Source organism: Rhincodon typus, chromosome 6 (assembly GCF_021869965.1).
Source record: "Rhincodon typus isolate 14 chromosome 6, sRhiTyp1.1, whole genome shotgun sequence".
Lineage (NCBI taxonomy): Eukaryota > Metazoa > Chordata > Chondrichthyes > Orectolobiformes > Rhincodontidae > Rhincodon > Rhincodon typus.
This window is the reverse complement of record NC_063337.1, coordinates 31,342,666-31,362,394: the sequence shown is the minus strand read 5'-3', so window position 1 is coordinate 31,362,394 and position 19,729 is coordinate 31,342,666. Positions and strand designations below refer to the sequence as shown.

The 19,729-nt window shown below is 42.6% G+C and overlaps 1 protein-coding gene across 1 annotated transcript in view; it reads left to right on the top strand.

Moving 5' to 3' along the window:
- The first annotated feature begins 544 nt into the window (after window positions 1-544).
- Window positions 545-19,729, top strand: part of LOC109934433 — a 24,183-nt gene continuing 4,998 nt past the window's right edge. The window contains exons 1-3 of the mRNA XM_048597919.1: window positions 545-969; window positions 5,833-5,885; window positions 12,276-12,415. Coding sequence (XP_048453876.1) covers window positions 725-969; window positions 5,833-5,885; window positions 12,276-12,415 — 438 coding nt within the window. The 5' untranslated portion in view covers window positions 545-724. The remainder of the gene's footprint in view (window positions 970-5,832; window positions 5,886-12,275; window positions 12,416-19,729) is intronic.

Below are 19,729 nucleotides of genomic sequence, written 5' to 3'. Positions count from 1 at the left end.
TGGCTTTTGCACTTGTGGACTTGTAATGAGATAAGGCATTATCTGTAAATAACTGACTAAATATCAGGAATGTGTTCAAGTGTATGTGCGAATCGGTCAGACGGGACTTTTTCAAAATGACTTGCAACAATTGTTACTTTCACTGATTGCCAAAGTGACTGGATCGTTGAACATCGATTTACTAACAGTTGCTTTCCATCTAACTTCCCACTCGATGTGACAGATACATGGCACTCATTGTGGGAGAATGACGTGTTAATTTTATAGCGAATTCGGTTCATTTTCCTCATGATAATTAACTAATCATTGCAATTTATTGCTGCAGTAAGATTCATCAGTAGGCAGTCGAATGTAACAAATCCTGGACTGCAACTGGGGGAAAGTTGTGCAACATTTCTTCTTGGCCTTCCCTCAAGCAAATGCAGCTGCAATATCTCGAGTTCAGAAAACATCCTGACTGCCTGTCAGCCAGCCAGAAACCGCTTGGTCTGGTTCTACAGGCAGCTCTGTTCAAAGGTGCGTCCGGGCGTTGGGTGTTTAACTTGGGCGTCATGACTCATTTGCACTCCTCGCCTCTACAGTGCGTTTAAGGAGCAGGATAAAAGCTCATTTTGATCATACTCCAGTTTTATCAGCTAATATCGCCAGGCATTAGTTTTTTTTTCCACAACATTGATCTTTTGTGTGGCCCGTGGAGATCCTGTGTTTCTTTCTGGGTGTGGACATGTCTGCGGACTGCCCCCAACCCCTAGCAGTGAGGGACCCTCCTAATTTTCTGCCCGGGACCTCCATGAGCTGTGAGATTGCGGTGCTCCCCTTGGAGCTTCTGCTCAGTTTACAGCGATCACACTTCCACGTGGTGGGCAATAACATTCAGATCGTCCAGCGACCAGGAGCCGGTTACAATGTGATCTCCAATGGCCAAGTCAAGGCAGAGCGGCAGTGGAACCTTACAGAATGCATACAGAGGTGAGAACCTGCAGCAAGTGTTAACATGGCGAGTTAGGACAAATCCAACTCACCAGCTGTCAGAATGACAGGGACCAAATCTAGAGAACCCCGATGTTTTATTCTAATATTCTGTTGGTGGCTTTGATAGCTGCTTCTACCTTGGAGCCTTTATTTAATCATTTATGTGAACAATTTCAACGTTATCTCAGCGGTGACAATTTGATCAAATTCTTGACCCATTATTTTTCTGTATGTGAGATTGTTACCAACTAAGCTAAGCTGATAGTATGACTTGAAGAGTTGCACCAATATATGCCATTGTACTGATAATCAACAACACTGGCAGTTTGACATTTCTGTGAATTTAAAGGAAATTATACACAGGGACAATTGGTTACTCTTCATAAGAATTCATAGTAAAAAGGTCCTTCAGTCTATCAGGCTAGTTTCTTCAAGTGGACATTAAAATCTCTAACGTTCCTATATTTGTTCAATGCCATAAGGTGAATAACAACAAGTGCTAATTCCAAGCTGAGAAACCTCAGCTGTCAGCAATGAAACAGCTGAAAGTGAGATTAATAATGGAACACAAAACCGAGGTGCTAGGAATATGGTTGTCTATGAAATAAGATGCTCCCTGTTTTTTCTCAAGTCAAAAGTTTAGGTTAACCCTAATCCTACTATCCATATGCAGGCACACATGGTTTACAGTCTAAGGCATATATTTGTACAGTCAAATTTTCATTGTACATGCTATAATAATGGGTACATTACAGGACTAGTAATCCAGAGGTCTGGACTAGTGATTCAGTAATGTGAGTTCAAGATATGCCATTGTGGGTTAAAAAAAACTTAAATTTTATTAATTTCTAAAAAAAGTCTGGAACTAAAAGTTAGTGTCAGTAATGGTTCCCATTGCAACTAATGGATTGCTGTACAAACCCAGTTCGTTCACTGATATACTTTATCATTATCTGCTCTCCTTATCTGGTCTGACCAACCTATGATTCTAAATTTACTAAAAAGAGTTGACTCTTAACTGCCTTCTGTAATAACCAAGTAAGGCACTGAGCTATATTCAGAAAGTTAGCTCACCACCATCTTCTCACTGTCTTTTGGGAAACTAGATATAGCCAATAATTGCTGACTGTCCCATTGATGTTACACATTGTATGAATGAGTTAAAAAAATGGAGTGAATGGTTTAGTATCACTCAGCTACACGCTCATCGTAAAGGAATGTTTTATAGATACCAATATCTCCTACAGTCTAAAACATAGAACTTTATCGATGGAGTAACATTCCTCCATTACCTTTTCACTGAATTATGAGCATCACAATTCCTTGTAGTTTTCCATTCATATGCTGTAATTCTCGTCAACAAATTGGAAAACACCACACTGTCAAATCATATTGCTGGGATGAGACTATAAAGTTAATTTATTTCTAAAATACATTTACATAGAAACAGGTATAAGTTTTCAGGTAAACAAGTACTTACACTGATACTTTCAACTATTGTAAGGTCAGAGTAAAAATTATTCAGATTTCTCCAATACCCATTAGATCTCTGTACCTGAATAATTTGATGTTTTTCTCTTGGAGCACATTTTTCTCACAGCTCAGTTGTGTTTCATCACAGTGCTATAGGTTGGAATCTCATGTCCTTTCTAGGGAGAGAGAGTTGTGGGCAGGGGTGTGGGGGTGGTGCGGCTGCCTTTCTGTCTCTACCCCAGTTAGCGTGGAAAGTTCTGTGGTCTGCCTTCCTGCCCCATTGCCCTTAAGTGGACAAATAGTGACTACTTGATTTAATCTTGATGAGGCCAAGTATGTCACCGTGTAGCTTGCATGATGATTAAATCTGTATGCTATATTCTCCTTTGAGGTGAACTCTGTGCACAGCAACAATTTCCCAAACCAGAAGGCAGTGCTGGTAATGGTGTCTGCATGGCGACTGGCATGTGCAGATCACAGATTAGAGGGAGCTGTGTGGATGCTCGTTGGAGGTTGAAATAGATCATGCATTCAGCAGTTATGATGAAACTGACAGTGCTTGCATATGCTTCAGCCTTGTCTTTTGCACTGATGTGCTCTGCTTTATAGTCATCATGGAAATTTTGTGGAGCTTTCTCCTCCTATTAATTGTTTAATTGTCCACTACCATTCACAACTGGTTGTGACAGGACTTCAGTGCTTAGGTCTGATGTGTTGAGTGTGGGGTCACTTGTCCCTGTTTAATGCTTCTGGAGGGTGACTGTTAGATATGAGTGCAAGAGGATAATAGTTTGAGGGTGAAGATGAGCATGTTTGCTCGTAGAGAATGAGTGGAATTGTAAGTTGTGTTGTTCTGAGGAGTACCATGCTGGGAAAGTCACAATGTGGGGCTTGGCACCCAATGGAGCTATGCCACTCACTTTCCTGGCTTGCTATGGTACTGGATTCTTTTGATACACAATCTCCACTTTGGAGGAACAGCTGTTCTGCTGCTGACTTCCTCAAGTACTTCCGTTCTCACCTCGTTGGTTAGAGAGGCAGTCCTCTTGCTTCCATTCATTCAGCTCTTTTCTCATCACTGAAAACTGTGGACTGTTCCAGATTCATGTAAAAGTACCCCCTGCTTATTTTAGAATCATAGAATCTCTGCAGTGCAGAAAGAGGCCAATGGTCCATCAAGTCTGCACTAAACCTCCAAAGAACACCTCATCTGGACCCCTATCCTTTCCCTGTATTTCTCATGGCTAATCCACCTAACTTGTACATCCCTGGATGCTACAGACAATTTAGCATGGCCACCTGCACACCTTTGGACTTTGTGTGGAAACTGAAGCAAGGGCACAGGGAAAACATGTAAACACACAGACTGTCACCTAAGGCTGGAATTGAACCTCGATCCCTAGCACTGTGAGGCAGCAGTGCTAAGCACAGAGCCACAATGCCACCCTCTACTGCAAGCTGTCATCTTGAACCCTTCTCCCTGTTTCCTCCACTCTCACCTCAACAGCCAGTAAGAGGTGCTCATGGATTTCTTTGTTACCATCTGATCAACTGCATTTGTCATTTGTCTCTCTTTTCTGAATTCACTGAGTTACCTCCTTTGAGATTGGTTCCTGATTGAGCTTGATTCCTTTTTAGTTTCTCTCCTATTGTTCCTCATGCCTCCTCTGAACTCAAGTTGTCCGTGAGGCTCAATTCCAGCTGATTTAGATATACACTACTGACCAACTAACTTCTCATGACAGCTCATATTGTTAAAGATTCTCTGTCCTCAGATTCTGTTGCTCCCTCCTTCCAATTTGCCTTCTTGAGCCCTTTCATCAAAGTAAAGGACCCTTGATTCCTCCATCCTTGAAAGTGAGCACTACAGACTCCCCATTTTCCATCTTCATTTTCCTCTTCAAATTAATGCACAGCTTTCCAAGAGTATTTGAATTCCTGTCATCAGGTTTTGGGATAAACAGAAATTTCATCCAATTAATTTGTGGGAAATGAAATCATTGTCTTCAGTCCCTGACACAACCTGCAGTTCCCCATCAGTGTTCATTACCTAATCCTGGTCTCTTGAGTATCCTCTCCCTGGTGATCACCTGAGGCAGAACCAGATAGTTTGTAGCCTTGGTGTCATATTTGACTGAATTAAGCATTCAACCACTTATCTGCACCATCACAGTAAAACCACCTGTTTTAACTTCTATAACATTGCCTGCCTCCAATAAAGGCAAAATATTGCAGATGCTGAAAATATGAAACTAACAATGAGAATGCTGGAGAAACTCAGCAGGTCTGGCAACATCTGTGGAGAGAGAAAGTGTAATGTTTCGAGTCTGGTATGACTCTTCTTCAGAACTGCCTACCTCCACCTGTGCCTCATTGTTTCTGCTGCTATAACATTGTTACTGCCTCTTTTACCTCTAAACCTGCCTATTCAAATATGCTGGTCACCCACATTCTACACTGTGTAAACTTGAAGTTATCCGAAACGCTGCCAACTATGACCTAATTCAACATATGTACTTCACCCGTCATCCCTGTGACCTACATTAGATTTTGTTTAAACAGCATCCCTATTTTAAAAGTTTCATCTTTATATTCAAATCCTTCAATGGCCTGGCTCCTTCGCATCTCTGCAATCTCCTCCGGCCTTATAACCTTCAAATGTCCTTTAATCCTGGCCTTTTGAGTGCCCACAATTTTAATTACTGGTGGTGGAGACATCAGGGCCTAGGGTCTCAAATTCCTTCTCTCAACCTCTCTACTTCCCCACCTCAGTTTTCACCTTTAAAACATTCCGCTGTAAGATAAGTGACCCTGGTATTGGGGGTAATATATAAGCCTGGATAGAGGATTGACTAACTAATCGAAAACAGAGTTTGGATAAAAGGGAACATTTTCAGGGTGGCAATCTGTAATTAGTGGTATACCACAGGGATTAGTGCTGGTGCCACATTTATTTGCAATATATACTTATGACTTGGATGAGGAAAGTTAATGTACTATCACTAGGTTTGAAGGCAGTACAATTAAGTAGGAAGGCAACTGGTAAGGATGGTAGAAAGAATTTGCAGAGGGATACAGACCAGTTTAGTGCAAAAACTTGACAGATGGAGTATAGTGTGAGGATATACATTTTGGTAGGAAGAATAGAGAAGCTGGATATTATTTAAATGGAGAAAGCTGTAGCACAGAGGGATTTGGGAGTCCTTGTGCATAAACTACAAAGGTCTGGCGTCGCAAGTTCAGTGGCTAATAGGAAAGGCAAGTGGATTGTTAGCTTTTATTTTAGAAAGATTGAAAATAAAAAGAGAGAAGTCTATCCAAAATTATACAGGCACTAGTTAGACCACACTTAGAATCCTGAGAACAATTTTGATCCCCTTAACAAAGGAAAGATAAACTGGCATTGGAGCTCTCCAGAATGTTCACTCGGTTAACCATGGGTATGGAGGGTTTTCTAATCGGGAGTGGTTTGGTAGTTTGGGGAATTGTACTGTGTACTGTGGGAATTTAGAAGAATGAGAGGTGACCTTATTGAAACATAAGATTCTTAGGGGATTTGGCAGGTTAGATGTGGACTGGTTGTTACCCTTGTGGGAATGTTTTGGTCCAGTAGGCATAATCTGAGTGACGGATTGCACATTTAAGACAAAGACGAGATGAAATTTCTTCTTTCAGGTGGTTATGAATCAGTGCAGCAGGTGTAGAGGTTGGGTTGTTAAGTATATTCAGCGCTGAGATAGTCAGATTTTTAATCAGTAAGGGAATCAAGGGTTATGGGAATAGGGCAGGAAAGTCGATTTGAGAATTGTTGGGGCAGCCATGGTCTCATTGAATGATGGCACAGACTTGATGGGCTGAATGGCCTACTTCTGCTTCTATGTCTTATGGTCCTAAAAACCTATCCTTTTATCCAAGTTTTTGGTCATTTCTCCAGTATCTAATTCAGTAGCCTAGTGTCATTTTTTTCTATAATGCCTTTGTGAATGTTTCATTATATTAAAGGCACTTTAAAGACACAGTAGTTATCACTAGCATAGGTGATCTTATGAGACCTGGTTGCTAGCAGGTAATTTGCATACACGTTGAATAGGTTCAGGGCTAGCACTGACCCTCATGCTATCAGTCAGCCAGTCTTCTCCATGCACTTATCCTTTGTCCAAGGCAGACTCTAAATCATCTGTATTATCTAACTCTCTGAATCAAAGCACAGGAACAGGCCCTTCGGCCCAGCAAACCTGCACTGACACACGATACCTTTATAAACTATAAACTTTTTATCTCTACATCGTCCGTATCCTTCTATTCCCTGCCTAATCATGTATCTGTCAAGATGCCTCCAGGAAGAATGAAATTCAGATGGTCAAGAGAAAGCTTGACCAAAGTGGCAGATTTTAGAAGGATTCTGGAGGGGAATAGGATTCTCCAATTAAGTTCCCAAAGTGCCTAAGCTACTTGTGCTCTGCTAGAAATGAAAGGCTGTCAATTATCTGTAACATGTTCTGTTGCATTGAGGAATGTGTATTGTTGAAATCAAATTACTGCGCTGTATTACAATTCTGACGGGAGTGATGTGCTGGTAATCAAGCTGCAGTATTCCACAAACCATGCCATTAGTGTAAATTGAATCAGAGATAGTAGGAACTGCAGATGCTGGAGACTCCGAGACAACAAGGTGCAGGGCTGGATGAACACAGCAGGCCAAGCAGCATCATAGGAGCAGAGAGGCTGACGTTTCGGGCCTAGACCCTTCATCAGAAAAGGGGGAGGGGAAGGGGGTTTTGAAATAAATAGGGAGAGAGTGGGAGGTGGATAGAAGAGGGATAGAGGAGAGGATAGGTGGAGAGGAAACAAACAGGACAACTGCACCTCCCAGTCGCGAACCATTTCAACTCCCCCTCCCATTCCTCAGACGACATGTCCATCCTGGGCCTCCTGCAGTGCCACAACGTTGCCACCCGAAGGTTGCAGGAACAGCAACTCATATTCCGCTTGGGAACCCTGCAGCCCAATGGTATCAATGTGGATTTCACAAGTTTCAAAATCTCCCCTCCCCCTACCGCATCCCAAAACCAGTCCAGCTCGTCCCTGCCTCCCTAACCTGTTCTTCCTCCCACCTATCCCCTCCTCCCACCTCAAGCCGCACCTCCATCTCCTACCGACCAACCTCATCCCGCCCCCTTGACCTGTCCGTCCTCCCTGGACTGACCTATCCCCTTCCTAACTCCCTACCTACACTCACCTTTACTGACTCCATCCCCGCCTCTTCAACCTGTTTGTTTCCTCTCCACCTATCCTCTCCTCTATCCCTCTTCTATCCGCCTCCCACTCTCTCCCTATTTATTTCAAAACCCCCTTCCCCTCCCCCTTTTCTGATGAAGGGTCTAGGCCCGAAACATCAGCCTCTCTGCTCCTATGATGCTGCTTGGCCTGCTGTGTTCATCCAGCCCTGCACCTTGTTGTCCTGGATAGGCTGGGACTTTTTTCACTGGAGTGTAGGAGGTTGAGAGGCGACTTGATAGAAGTTTATAAAATAATGAGGGGTGTAGATAGAGTTAATGGTAGTTGTCTTTTTCCTAAGATGGGGGTTTTCAAGTCTGGGGGGCACATTTTTAAGATGAGAGGAGAGAGATTTAGAAAAGACATCAGAGGCAAATTATTTACACAGAGGGTGGTTTGCGTGTGGAATGAACATCCTGAGGAAGTGGTAGATGTGGGTACAAATACAAATTTAAAAGATATTTGGACAGTTACATGAATAGGAAAGGTTTGGAAGGATATGGGCCAGCAGCAGGCAGGTAGGACTAGTTTAGTTTGGGATTATGTTCAGCACGGACTGGTTGGACCGTGGGGTCTGTTTCTGTGCTGCATGACTCTATGAATCTAAATGCCAGTAGGATGACCAAGACCATACTGGCCAGCATTCACTTTTATAAAGTTATTGCCGCTAACTTGAGCATAATTGAGATGCCAACATTCTATTTGCAAACACTAATGACAAGGTACAAGTTATCTTTTACCAGCATTTGAACCCTGAGTAACTTTATTCTGCATGCATTGCAAAAGGGCAATTAAATGGTTTCAAATTAAATGTAGCTGCAGTTTGCATGTGCACACATCATATATATGTCCCTTAAATGTCTCAGCATCCAGCAACTGTGAATCATCTATCAAACTGATACTGACTCTGCCCACCCTGGGCATTGTCTCAGTCATTTTCCAGTTGAGTTAGCGTCTAGTGAACAGCAGATAATGGCAGGTAGCACAGATCTCACTGTACACCATCAACACGGGGTTCCTGCTACTCATCAGATCCCCCGCCCCCATCCCTCAAGAACCCTCATTTTCCCTTTCACCTTACACTGCCCCAACAGCCCATTTCCATCCATTCCCCTCATGTAAGACCCACTACATTGAACTTTACCTCCAATGTTCCTCCTTGCCCCATGACCCCTGACACTACATCTTACTGATGTCTACCTTGATCCTCTATGCTCTCCATGTGGAGGTCATAGTGGTGGTCATTGGCAAGTACTCTCTTGTCCTGTAACCTGCCATGCCCTCCAATGCTGTTCTGTGTACCCTCCTCGCACCTTGACTCACCTCCCCAACCCATCACAATTCTTGATCCCATCTCTATACATGCCTCTGCATTGCACCCAATTGCACCCATTGACTATACCAAACCCCTGTGGCAAGGAGCTCTTTGTACCTTCCTGATTAATCAATGCATGGGCCCCCAGGACTGTATTCTCTCCAGAACCAACTGGTTAAACGGTTCTTGGTCATGACTGAGCAGACCAATGACCTTTGACTTTACAACTCCCTGACTGCCCCTTTGAGATTCCCCTGACTACTGGTGCTGGTCCTATAGGACTGACCCCTGACCACTCCCTAGTCCGTAGTTGGATCTGTCTATGACCACCCCAAGTAGCTGACTGACTGTAGCCAAGTCCCTAGACTGTGTATAGACTGTGACTGTAACTGACAGTTCTTGGAACCTCCCTGACCAACAGCAGCACCTTGCCCTTCATTGGATTGAGCACTCGCCCCACCTGGCTGAGGTATTTTGGGATGCCTAAAAAAGTAGCATTAGTACATCTCCAACAGAATAGAAATTACCTGGAGGATGTAGTTTGCCTCTATTTCTGATGCTGTGACATCGTTCATACTATCCTGAATCTCTTGTCTCATTTTGGGGTGATGAGTGTTCACAATGATGGCATAAGCCATTTCTGCAAAAGTATAAAGCAAGACAAATATTGAACACCATTTTAGGATGACAGGGTCCAAGAGAGTTGATGAGTTTCATATTAATTTCATCATGACGGTAATAAAATGCACTGTCGTGTTCATGATTTCTCATTTTTGTTCTGTCTTTTCATTGTACTAGGCTTGTGGAAGCCACATTCTATAAATGAACAAGCTTGTGTGTTATACATCAACTCATCAACGGAGACAAAAGCTTTGAATTGAACTCAGGTAGCAAGTTAAGCTTGTGGGGACTGCAGTAGAATGCAATCCAACTTTACTTCAGTGCTGTTAGACCTGGGAGTTTTTAACTCAGAGGAATGCCAGTTAGTCTCCCATCTGGAACTGACAGCCAGGTAGATACAAGCTGAGACTCTCAGGGCTAGATTTTTAATTTGGGGTCAGAAAGCAACCCTGCATCATAAGATTGTTGCTACTGCTATTTTGAGTATTGTTGAAAAAACACACATTTTGTCCAAGATTTTCATCTTGTACTCATTGTGGTAATTCACAAAAATACTAATGTAAGTGGAAACAACATTTTATACTAGATAAGAAGAGTGTGTTAATCAGTTGTCAAGTGGTTTCTGATTGGTAGAGCCATTTCCATGGAGAATGTACCAGTTAGATGATGACTGACAGTTAACTAACAAAATTTTTAAAACTTTGTATCAAGCAGATCCTCTCTGATTGGTAAAGTCATTGCCACTGAGCAGTGAACCATGGAACAGCTGTTGTCTATTGTGTTGAGTTTAAACAGGCGCAGTGTCTGCAAAGTACAGGGCACTGTCTATTAATCTATGTAGCTTCTATTACGTCCTCTGTGAGCCTGACTGACAATCTTAAATTAGTTGTTAGTGTAATTCTTAGCACACTCTTGATTACTTAGCCAATATTTTCTAATCACAGACTGACATCTAATGTTAGACACTGTGTTTAGTGTTTTACAAGCGCAGGTTGCTTAGGCATGGTCGATACTTTGCCTATTAGGAACAATCTGTTATACTTCGGGATGTATAGCAAATATACCTGGCATTACACCTGGATGGAAATTCATATATCACATTATTTATTCATTAATTTGGCTGAAGGTCCCTTTGGCTTGACAACAGCATCCAGTTAGTGGCTTTCATGTTGCTATCGCATAGTAGCAGCATGAAACAGATAACTTGACCTATTGCACAGAAATCATATCTTTTGCAGGTGATCAGAGGTAGACTAGACACTTTTCAGGATTGAAAGTAGAGTCTTTAGGCTGCTCATACATGATATTCAATCGAATTTTGATTTATAAAAACTCCTAATTTGATGGAGGTGAACTTGGCACTCAATTAATGGTACCAGATACTGCCAGCAGGTGGGAATTTGCCCCAGAGTATGCCAGCTGACAGCATGAAAGGGCTTGCCATTGCCTGGATAAATGGAGTAAGCTGGACAGCAGAGGGCCAACAGCCTCATAGTCCAAACACTTACTCATCAGGCACTTCATCTGTTCTGCTCAAGCAACAGCAAATTTATGCCACGCATAAATACCTCAATTTGACTAGTCCTTTATTTCCGAGACTTCAAATCAGCAACAACAATCAATAGTGGCTCCTCGCTGAACTCACAACAGGCACACACAACGTCTCATCACTCCATTTGTTTTTGCCATTCTTACCTTTGAAGCTTTAATTCTGTTACTCTCTACATGATTAACAAGCTCAACAATTAACACACAATTAATTTCAGGCATGTCAATTTCTTGAAGACCCACACTCCACCTATGCTTTAATAATTGCGCCATGTTTAGAGGTATCAGAATACTGACATACTATTCACAGGGTCATAGAGCACAGGAACAGACCCTTTAGTCCAATTCATCATGGGCAACCAGCTATCCCAATCGGAGCTAGTACCATTTGCCAGCATTTGGTTCGTAACCCGCTAAATGTTTCCATTTCATATTCCCATTCAGATGCCGTTTAAATGTTATAATTGTACCAGTCTCTCTGGCAGCTCGTTCCATAAATGCACCACCCTCTGCGTGAAAAAGTTGTCCCTCAGGTTCCTTTTAAATCTTTCCCCTCTCATCTTAAACCTATGCCCTCTAGTTTTGGGCTCCTCCACCCCAGGAAAAATACCTTGTTAAGCATCTATTAGGTAACCCCTCAGCCTCTGACACTTCAGGGAAAAAAGTCCCAGCCTATATAGCCTCTCCCTATAACTCAAAATCTCCAGTCCCAGCAACATGCTTGTAAATCTTTTCTGCACCCTCTCAGGTTTAACAACATCTTTCCTATAGAAGGGTTACTAGTATTATACGCAGTATTCTAGAAGTGGCCTCACCAATGTTCTGTACAGCCGCAACATGATGTTCCAATTCCTATACACAATGTTCTGACCAATGTAGGCAAGTGTGCCAAAATGCCTTCTTCACCAACCCTGTCTGCCTGTGACTCCACTGTCAAGTAACTATGCACCTCCACCCCTTTGGTCTCTTTGTTTAGCAGCGCTCCCCACTACTGATGTCCTGAATTCCTGGCCTCAGTTTAGACTTGGACTCTCGGCCTCTGTATGGACCTGGTGTTGCAATCTCTCAGCTCGGCATGGTGTCATCTCGGCCTGGCATGACGGTCTCTTGGCGGCCTGGCCTGGTGGTATATTGGCAGCCTGGTGTGGCCTCAGCATAGACTTCCAGCCTCACAATGATTCGCAGTCCGGGAGCCTTGAGAGCCTCAAGGTGAAGCCTGGCACAGTCTGAAGCCAAGGCCTGGCGTGGGCTATAGGCAAGGTGCCAGCATGGGTTGTAAGGATTATAATTCTGAGCTATTTATTTCTATATTTTCTAATTTATTCTGATGATCTGTCTTGCTTGATTTTTTAATTCTTTATTTTTCTAATCTTTTTCCCCTAAGAATTTGTACTTAAGAATCTGTACCTAGGTACCTTTGTACGTAAGATGGCACCATAAGTGGTGAAATGTAAACTTTTCACTGTACTCATTTGTAGAGATGTGACAATAAAGCTAATTCTAATTCTAATTAGAGATTGTAAGAAGGGCCAATGCTGGCATCAGAGATAACACAGTGTGCTGCTGGAGGAACACAGTAGGCCAGGCAGCATCAGAGGCGCAGGAAAGTTGACGTTTCGGGTCGGGAGCCTTCTTCAGAAATTTCTGAAACGTCAACTTTCCTGCTCCTCTGATGCTGCCTGGCCTGCTGTGCTCCTCCAGCTCCATACTGTGTTATCTCTAATTCTAATTAACTATATACACCCTGCCCTGGTTTGCTTTGCCAAAATGCAACACCTCACATTTGCCTACATTAAACTCCATCTGCCACTCTTCAGCCCACTGGCCCATCTGATCAAGGTTTAGTTGTAGTCTGAGATAATCTTCTTCACTGTCCACTACACCACCTATTTTGATGTCATCTGCAAGCTTACTAACCATGCATCCTATATTCACATTCAAATCGTTTATATCAATGACAAAAATGACGATCATTTATATATGACGATCATCAAATATAAACCTATATTCCTCACTTGGAAAATTGGTAATTCCGCTCTTAGTGATAGAGGTGCACTCAAACTGAGTCTGAATCTGATCACACTCATTCACAATGCAGCATCTCAGTGCAGAAATTAGCTGGGGTGCAATATCTATGTAATGCTCACTTGTAATTAATACATTTGTAATGTTGTGGCTTTATGCTTTTCTCTTCTCTCTAAAAGCCCTAATATCAGAGAAAATATCAATTGTAGTATACAACAAGGCAAAAATAAACACAGAAAATATCAAGGAAAAATACAGCTGTGACAAACATACCTTTTTTAGAAACTTCAGGGGGCTTAATACTAGTAAAAAAGACCATTGGTCTGCTTAATATAGTCTCTTGAAGATTTCTATATTTCTTGAGAGATGTGAGAGTAATTTTCCTGGAAGTAAAAAGAAAAAATTGGAATTGGCAACAAGTTGGTGGGAATACATATTTAAAGACCATGAGAAACTAGAAAATTGAGCTGTTTGGACATTCAAGATTTAAAAGGGTTTACCTAGGTTTTGGAGGGATGTGTGATTTATTGGAATGGTTCAACAGTTGGACTATGGGCTGAGACTCATTTGCTGATTTCTGAAAAGTCAAGAAACTTTCAAAAAGAAACAAGCAAATCTTTTGAAAGAGATAAGGCCTCTGTGTTGAAGATCGCCTAGCAACATTGTTCTGGAATTCAAGGTGCAATAATAGAACAAAAATGACCTCCAGTGTGTACACAGGCAAGATTCTCACTCCTGAAAAATTCAGCAGGACAAACTGCATAGATCTGTCATGCAGTGAAATATTTCTCGGAACCCAAGGAAGTTTCATCTATCAGTATTTCTAACTATCTCACAAACCCTGAATGCTCAACTGTTACTTCTATTCAAAGATGTATGTCTAGCTGATTTTCTATTTGAACTGAAGTCTGGTCTGAAAATTTTCCAGTCAACAGTGGACAACATTTCGATCTCACCAACAGGAAACCTGCGGAATCATGAGAAATCATCCCATTTTTATAATTTGAGTCCAGACCCTTGGCCCACAGAAGGATTTTCATTCACTTTTTGTCTAAAAAAATTATTTTTTCAGAGCTGTATTGTCTTGTTTTGTTATGTGAATGTGTTTGTTTGGGATTTGGGGGACATAGCTTAATCTTTGAATAGCAATTGAGTTGTTGACCAGTTTTGCCATTTGTTTGGAGAATACATTTTTAATAAGAAAGCATTTCTTAAAGAAGTCCAGTGAGTGTCTCTTTTCTTCTGGATAACACCAATAAAAGGAAACAATTTGGCTATTTGGGGTATTGAGTTGGATGATCAGCCATGACCACAATGAATGACAGAGCAGACTCAAAGGGCTGAATGGCCTACTTCTGCTCATACTTTCTATGTTTCTATATTTCCATTTCGGTGGTTGAATCAAAACATTTACACTAATGGAATCAGAGATAGTAGGAACTGCAGATGCTGGAGAATCCGAGACAACAAGGTGCAGGGCTGGATGAACACAGCAGGCCAAGCAGCATCATAGGAGCAGAGAGGCTGACGTTTCGGGCCTAGACCCTTCATCAGAAAAGGGGGAGGGGAAGGGGGTTTTGAAATAAATAGGGAGAGAGTGGGAGGCGGATAGAAGAGGGATAGAGGAGAGGATAGGTGGAGAGGAAACAAACAGGTCGAAGAGGCGGGGATGGAGCCAGGGAAGGTGAGTGTAGGTAGGGAGTTAGGAAGGGGATAGGTCAGTCCAGGGAGGACGGACAGGTCAAGGGGGCGGGATGAGGTTGGTCGGTAGGAGATGGAGGTGCGGCTTGAGGTGGGAGGAGGGGATAGGTGGGAGGAAGAACAGGTTAGGGAGGCAGGGACGAGCTGGACTGGTTTTGGGATGCGGTAGGGGGAGGGGAGATTTTGAAACTTGTGAAATCCACATTGATACCATTGGGCTGCAGGGTTCCCAAGCGGAATATGAGTTGCTGTTCCTGCAACCTTCGGGTGGCAACGTTGTGGCACTGCAGGAGGCCCAGGATGGACATGTCGTCTGAGGAATGGGAGGGGGAGTTGAAATGGTTCGCGACTGGGAGGTGCAGTTGTTTGTTGCGAACCGAGCGTAGGTGTTCTGCAAAGCGGTCCCCGAGTCTCCGCTTGGTTTCCCCGATGTAGAGGAAGCCACACCGGGTACAGCGGATGCAGTATACCACATTGGCAGATGTGCAGGTGAACATCTGCTTGATGTGGAAAGTCTTCTTGGGGCCTGGGATGGGGGTGAGGGAGGAGGTATGGGGGCAGGTGTAGCACTTCCTGCGGTTGCAGGGAAAAGTGCCGGGTGTGGTGGAGCTGGAGGGGAGTGTGGAGCGGACAAGGGAGTCACGGAGAGAGTTGTCCCTCCGGAAAGCAGATAAGGGTGGGGAGGGAAAGATGTCTTTGGTGGTGGGGTCGGATTGCAGATGGCGGAAGTGTCGGAGGATGATGCATTGGATCCGGAGGTTGGTGGGGTGGTACGGGAGGACGAGGGGGATTCTTTTTTGGTTCTTATTGCGTGGACGGGGTGTGAGGGATGAGGTGTGGGAGATGTGGGAGATGTGGGAGACACGGTTGAGGGCGTTCTCGACCACCGAGGAGGGGAAGTTACGGTCCTTGAAAAACGAGGACAACTGAGATGTACGGGAGTGGAATGCCTCATCCTGGGAGCAGATGCGGCGGAGGCGAAGGAATTGGGAATAGGGGATAGCATTTTTGCAGGAAGGTGGGTGGGAGGAGGAGTATTCTAGGCAGCTGTGCGAGTCGGTGGGCTTGAAATGAATATCGGTTTCTAGGTGGTTGCCCGATATGGAGACAGAGAGGTCCAGGAAGGGGAGAGAGGTGTTAGAGATGGTCCAGGTAAACTTAAGGTTGGGGTGGAAGGTGTTAGTGAAGTGTATGAACTGTTCGAGCTCCTCGTGGGAGCACGAGGCGGCGCCGATACAGTCATCAATGTAACGGAGGAAGAGGTGGGGTTTAGGGCCGGTGTAGGTACGGAAGAGGGATTGTTCCACGTATCCAGCCTTTCTTTATAACTTAAATCCTCCATACGGGGCAACATCCTGATAAATCTCTTCTGAATCTTCTCCAGCTTGATAATATCCTTCCTATAACCAGACAACCAGAAGTGGACACAGTATTCCAGAAGAGGCCTCACCAATGTTCTGTATTGCCTCAACATGACTTCCCAACTCCTATACTCAAAGGACTGAGAAATGGAGGCAAGCGTGCCAAATGCCTTTTTAACCATCCTGTCTATATGTGATGCAAACTTCAATGAATTATGTACCTGCATCTCTAGGTCCCTCTGATCTACAACACTACCCAAGGCCCTACCATTAATTGTATAAGTCTTACCCTTGTTTGTTATACCAAAATGCAATACCTCACATTTATCCAGATTGAACTCCATCTGCCTTTTTTCAGTCCATTGAACCATTTGATCAAGATCCCTCTGTAATCTTAGAAAACCTTCTTCACTGTCTACTGTGCCACCAATTTTGGTGTCGTCCACAATCTTACTAGCCGTGCATTCTGAATTCGCATCCAAATCATTTATATAAATGACAAACAAAAGAGGACCCAGAACCGATCCCTGTGGAGCACCGCTATCACAGACCCCAGTCCAAAAAGCAACTCTCCACCATTACTCTCTGTCATCTGCCATTAAGCCAATTATGTATCCAATTGACACACTCACCCTGAATCCAATGTGATCTAACTTTACTAATTAGTCTACAATATGGAACCTTGTCAAAGGCTTTGCTAAAACCCAAATAAATAATATCTATTGCACTGCCATCATCAACCTTTTTAATATCTTCCTCAAAAAGCTTAATCAAGTTTGTGAGACATGATTTTCCTTGCACAAAACCATGTTGACTATCCTTAATCAATTTTTGCCTCTCTAACTGTGCATAAATCCTATCTTTTATAATCACCTCCAACAATTTACCCACAACTGAAGTCAAACTCACAAATCTGTAGTTCCCCGGTTTCTACTTACAATCTTTCTTAAATAAAGGTACAACATTAGCCACACTCCAGTCATCAGGCATCTCACCTGTAATTATAGATGATGCAAATATTTCTGCAAGGGGTCTAAAAATTTCCTCCCTTACTTCCCACAACATTCTGGGATACATTAGATCAGGTCCCGGAGACTTATCCACCTTTATATTCTCTGAGACCTCCTGAACTTCCTCTTCTGTAATGTGAACTGTTTTTAAAACATCAAAGTTCATTTCTCTTCTTTCTCCACAGTAAAAACTGACATAAAATATTCATTTAGTATCTCTCCCATCCCCTGGGGTTTAACACAAACACAACCTCCTTGATCTTTAAGAGGCCTTATCCTCTCTCTAGTTACCCTCTTGCTCTCAATGTATTTGTAGAATCTCTTAGCCTTATCTGCCAATGCAATCTCATATCCCCTCTTTGCCTTCCTGATTTCTTTCTCAAGAATCCCCCTACACTCTTTATATTGATTAAGAGATTCAATTGAACCAAGTTGTCTACATCTAAAATAAGATTCCCTTCTATTCTTGACTAAAACCTCTAGATCTTTATTCATCCATTGTTCCTTAATCTTACCAGCCTTACCCTTCACTCTAACAGGAACAAAATGCCTCTGAACTCTCATCATCACACTCTTGAACGCCTCCCACTTGTCAGACATCCTTCTACCCGCGAACAGCTTACTCCAATCAACTTTTGAAAGTTCTTGTCCCATACCATTAAAATTTGCTTTAATCCAATTAAAAATTTAATCTTTTATGGAAGGCTGATACTTTTCCATAACCATTTTGAAACTAATAGAATTATGATTGCTAGACCCAAAGTGTTCCCCGACTTTTACTTCAGTCACCCGCCCTGCCTTATTGCCCAAATGAAGGTCTAGTTTTGCTCCATGTATTGATAAAGAAAATTTTCTTGAACAGATTGGACAAATTCTTCACCATCCATACCTTTAACACTATGGTAGCTTCAGTCAATGTTTGGAAAACTAAAATCCTCCATTTTTATAAACTTATTATTTTACATATATCTGAAATCTCCCTACATACTTGTTTCTCAATTTCTCTCTTACTAATGGAGAGCCTATAGTATAATCCCATCAAAGTGATCTTTCCCTTCTTATTTGTAATTTCTACCCACATATTTTCACTCGATGATTTTTCAGAAATAATTTCCCTAGTTACAGCAGCATGTATTCCTTAATCAAAAATGTAATGCCATTTCCTTTCTTGCCTCCTTTTCTATGCCTCCTACAGCATCTAAAACCTGGAACATTGAGCTGCCAGTCCTGTCCATCTCTCAGCCAAGTTTCCGTAATAGCTATGATGTCCCAATCCCGTGTTCTTAAACATGCCCCGAGTTAATCAGCCTTTCCTGTAAGACCCCTTGCATTTAAATAAATGCAAGTTAGTTCTTCAGAGTTACTACATACTCTGGCTCTTTCTTGTCTTTCCTTTCTAATTGATGTGCTGTCCCCACATTCAGAACCTTCCCCATCAATCCTTCAGTTTACACTGCCACTTAGAATTCCTCGAATCCCTCTCTCTATCGGTATAAAGTCTCTGTTAATGGAATGAGCAAATTTTCCTGCAAAGATATTGGTTGTATTGTGGGAGCGAACTGCAGCCTTTAATTGTTTTGTGTGTGTTCACTTTTGTGGGCTGTAAATATAAGTTCATGTTTCAAATTATCTGATTGTTAGCCTGTATATGATGTTCCCCTATGGAACAATAACAGGATGCGGCTCTATAAGTGGGCGTTAAGGAGCGGTGATCTAGAGAGGCTGGTCGGATGGGATGTGGTTAACAACAGGGAAACTGTGTGGCCTTCTGGTTAAATAGCAACTAGTGTGAGAGAATGGGGTTGTGTGTGCAAGGAAGAGTCAGCCAAGTTGGCAATGTGTCATGAGGATGTGGTTTTGTGGCTGCTATTACATGCTATTACTTTGTCAGTGATGGACAATGCCAAATTACTGACATGTGTCCAGGTGTACTGTGGACTTTTAAGATGGCCTGGGTGCCAATGATTCCAGCCTTTCGTGAGATATACTGGTGGTGGCAAGTAATTCTGGAGCAGCAAGAGATAAGATGGGGCAGGTACTGGGTGAGAGGGCTACCACAGGGACAAGGTAGATAGTTATTGAGGTGAGTTCGGTAAGATATGGTGAGAGATCTTACAAGGCCTCAAGGAAAGAAACCCTCTATGAAACTCAACAAAACTGACAGTTTCCCAAAAAAAAAATTCAGCCTTATAGCACCATGTTTTACAACTCAGTACCTGTAACTGAGAGACTCCGAGTCCACTAATCTTATTTTCAGAGACAATTGTTACGCTTTCCAAGAGTAAATACTTCATACATTTCAAGCAGTATAATAATCTGAGTCTCCCTTTGATCGCTAACAATCAAACTACCCAGAGCTTATTGTCAGACAGACTGCAGGACAGATCACACGATCATCCTTCATTTATCTTAAACACACAAAAACT